Genomic DNA, 4,208 nt, shown 5'->3' on the forward strand with positions numbered 1-4,208 from the left:
ATTCGTCCTTTCAAAATTCTTTTTATTAGCTAAATTCATCAACTTCTTCGAAAACAAAGACTCCTTGATGGATAAATTTAGAGTGTGGCAAAAAGGTTTGAAATTAAAACTAACATATTTCCATAATTCATAGAAAATGTTGTGTCTGTTTTTGGAAATGATCATGTAACCTTTTTGTCATCAATGTTTTGGATCATACTACATGATCCATCAAAGTTTTAGATCATACTACATAATTTCATTTTAAGGAAAAATGAAATGATGGATCATGTAGTATGATCCAAAAGATTGATGACAATAAAAAAACTTAACACAATCATTCCCTGAAAAATATTATTTTCTGCTGAGGTGGATATCGTTCTCAAATCATGGTTACAGATTGACACGTCACGGGCTGCTCAAACGAGGCGAATATTATCGATCTGTCCGACAAGTTTGAAAATTGTCCGATCAAACAATCTAATAATCTCGCGACAACAAATGCTACAGCCGGACAAGATCGGAATCAACTTCTCTGTACACCTTGGATCCTTGGGTAGCAAATTATTGCTACCCAAATTGGAAACGAGTATGAATGTTCACATCCCTGCCAATCTCATCTGAGAGCTCTGTGTTTTTCAGGGAAGTAAATCAGAAGACAAGAGGAAGGGGAAAGAGCAGGGATGTCGTTAGAACTGGCAGCAATATCAACCTCCAGCAATAGCAATGGATCTGCCCGAGATCAATTAGTTGAAAGATTCCCTTCCAACCGCAATAACGATGTACCGGCCTGGTGGGAATCCATCGCCAGCGCGCGGTCTGCAATTCAAACCCTAATTTCCGTTCTCGGCCACAGCAAATCTTTGGATGCCCTAATCGATTCCGAACACCCAGCAAAAGCCCTCCTCGAAAGTCGCGATGTGGCCCGATCGATCTCTGCCAGGCTCCACAACCCCAATTCTGGTTCCGCCTCCGATGCCCTGTGCCAGTGGTTTTACGATACATTTCAAAGCCCTAATCACGATTTACACTTGGTTGTTTTGCGCTATGTTCCGCTGATTGCAGGGCTTTACTTGTCCCGCCTCTTTAATCAAGTAAAGGCGGGCTTTCAGCAACAGCAGCAGCAGCATTCAGCTGGTTTTGAGGCAGTGCTTTTGACGCTTTACATGGCGGAGGTTAAGCTTCGAGGCGGCCGCCCAGTGGTAATCACTGTGCCTGATCTGAAGCAGCCCAGCCTGTACCATGAACCTCGAAACGCTTGCCGCGATGGATCCCAGTGTGGCACCGTTGGCCAGCTTTATGCCCCGTTGGAACCCCAGGTGGCGGTCATGTCCATGAAAAGAGCTTCCATTGTTGGGGTCACGCTTGAGCTCTTTTACCGAAAGATTGCTGTCATGCCGGCCGCTGCAAAGATTGAGGCTTGCGAGTTTGTGCAGGGCTGGGCCGGCCAAAACTGCACCTGCGTACATAAGTTTGATCGGGCCGAGCATGTGTCTCAGACAAATGGAAAATGCAGGACACTGACGAAATTAGGCACCGATGACATGGCATATGAGGGCAGTAATAGCTCGAGCATCGATGATGTGGCATATGATGGTAGTAGTACTTTGAGCATTGATGATGTTGCAAAATTGAGCATTGATGACGCGGCATACAAAAGTAGGGGGACTTTTGGGGGTGTTGCTACTTCCTCTTCCTTGGTTGATCGAGGCAGGACAACAATTAATGGCGGTGACATGGCACATGAGAGTAGTAATAGATCAGAAATTAATGATGTAACAGAAGGGAACACTAGGGACATATCATACTCCAATGGCAGCAGGACTCCGAGTCAGAATCCTGCTGGCTATTCTTCTTTGGGTATTGATAAAGGCAGGAGAACATTTGATACTGGTGACATGGCCGGCAATAGCAGTAACAGATCACAAATTGATGATGGAACAAATTTGAGCAATGGTGACAACAAATATTTCGGTGGAACTATTGCTGCTGTCTCCTCTTCTTTGGTTATTTATGAAGGTAGGCTAGGCAGGGCCAGAGGGGAGAGAATTCCCCTTCCATGGGAGCTTTTGCAGCCCATACTGAGAATTCTTGGGCACTGCCTTATGTCCCCCGTGAATTCTCCAGAAGTGAGGGATGCTGCCTCCGTTGCTACCCGGATACTGTTTGCCAGAGTATCTCATGACCTGGTCCCTGAAGCAATTTTGGCTACCAGGAGTCTTATAAAGCTGGATATTGCTGCAAGAGAAAGGGTCAATTTTGATGCCAAGTCGGCTGCTAACACTGCTGCGGCCAGTAGTACTGCTGCTGCAAGCAAGCCCAAGAAGCCTGATGTTCATTTGGTACTTAAATAGTTCCTTTTGTTGTCCGTTTGGAATTATCTGATTTGATTTGAGTCCCATTTTTTAAGACTAGAGGGTTGATTTGTTCGAGCATACATTTGCTAGGTAAATAATTGAAGAGGGCAGGCAAAGATGAGGCACTGAGCTATTGATTTTTTTGTAGGATAAACGTTTCTTAGGTTTTGTTTTGTTGCAATTGCCTGAATCGGGGAATTCCTGACTGGGTAGAGTCATTTGTAAACGTATGGCGTTCTGGGCTTTGCTAGATCTAGGTTTGAATTCTTCTGTAAATTATGCAAAGGTTCTTCTCTTGAAAATTGTTTGTGACCAAAGGTCGTTTGAGTGATCATTAGTAGTGAAATGATAATGTTGTCAGCCCTTGGTGGTTTCGCTTTGTTGGATTTTGCAAGTAATGATGAAACTCATAATAGTTTATTTCTGAATACGGGTCCTTGACCTAGTGATCAAACTGGAGTACTTGAAAACAGAAGCCAAACTGGTTTCGGAAAGGTGTTTTTCTTATAAAGAACTGCCTGCCACTTGTAACATCACATGCAGTGTGCTACGCGTTACATTCTCTTTCTGTGTTTCAGTACTTGTGATGCAAATTCTCTGAGATAAAGGATCATTTGATGGTTACTCATTAATGCAAGGATATTGGGTTTGGCTCTTGGTAGTTTCTCTAAATGGAATACTAGTCCTTAACCAACAGACCAAACTCGGATTTTCAATATAAGGCCAAATTTGGTTTTCAGCAAGGCACCCACTCGTCACTTCACCTGTTAGTTTGCACACGTGCACCCATGAACTTGCACGGAAGTTAGCAACTGTGTTATGATACTATGGATTGGTGAGAAAGAGATCAAGCCAAGATCTTCATGGAGGTACCTGCTTTCCTCTTTATTTGTTTATGCATGTACTCATGAAATTGTTATAGAATTGCTGGTCTATAAAGATGATTAGAATTAGGGAGGATGTGTTTGAGTGCAAGAATCTGCGTGTTCAAGTCCAGGGAGTGCAGCCAACTGCCGAATAGTTCTTCCTACTGAACACATTAACAAATTCTTCGCATCAGCTTTCATATAATTTTTTCAACTCAAAAGTTGGTTGTAAAAGACACTTTTGCTGTTTGTAAACACCGGATGCTAATATTTTTGGGCTCCAAGCATCATCTATATGCATAGTCATTGGAACATGGTTGTATTGAATGTCGCTTGGTTTGCTTGATAGATTTTGTAGATCCTTTCATTCCTGTGTTACTGGATAATTTTCATGCTGAGCTTTTATTTCGTGGGAATTGTTTACTCATTGGTGGATCAAATCCACGGGGGTGTTGGCAAAATGTTCAATGCTTTCCCCAGGATTCGTGTTATGGGCTTAACTGTCTTTTGTGTATTATAAGTTGAGTGGTTGTATTGGGCATCAACGAATCAATCTTTTGGTGCAATGACAACCCCATTCTAACCAGTGGTATCAGTGCATGGTCACAGGTTCAAATTCGCAGACCTTTGGGTAATGTTAAGGGAAATTGTTGACAAAATGTTAAGTGCTTCCCTCAAGATTTGTGACAAAGACTTAACTCTCTCCTGTGTACTATAAGTTGAATCGTTATATTGAGTACTGACAGATGAGTCTTTTGATACAATGACAATCCCACTCTAACGTAGAGAAGGGTTGGATACGCTCTCTTTTTACTCTGGCAGGAAGGGGCAGAGTATAATGGCCTGCCTCTGGTATATCTTACTCAAGTTACAAAACATATGTCACAGTTTTTCACAGGATGATAGCTATGTCAGGGTGTCCAATCTTGGAATCTCTTTCTAGCTGTCATAATTTGTTCATGGTTTCCTTTGTTCTACTATGAAACTAGAGAGGCAAACAAAACCG

General features: G+C 42.5%; 1 protein-coding gene across 1 annotated transcript; it reads left to right on the top strand.

The window, feature by feature from the left end:
* The first annotated feature begins 365 nt into the window (after nucleotides 1–365).
* Nucleotides 366–3,529, top strand: LOC149551306 (uncharacterized). Its single transcript, XM_089786863.1, has one exon. The coding sequence runs from the start codon at nucleotides 663–665 to the stop codon at nucleotides 2,331–2,333; it is 1,671 nt and encodes a 556-aa protein (XP_089642989.1). The 5' UTR covers nucleotides 366–662; the 3' UTR covers nucleotides 2,334–3,529.
* Nucleotides 3,530–4,208: the final 679 nt, after the last annotated feature.

This window comes from Cupressus sempervirens, chromosome 6 (genome assembly GCF_028749045.1).
Source record: "Cupressus sempervirens isolate cs-2001-9-10 chromosome 6, ASM2874904v1, whole genome shotgun sequence".
Classification (NCBI taxonomy): Eukaryota; Viridiplantae; Streptophyta; class Pinopsida; order Cupressales; family Cupressaceae; genus Cupressus; species Cupressus sempervirens.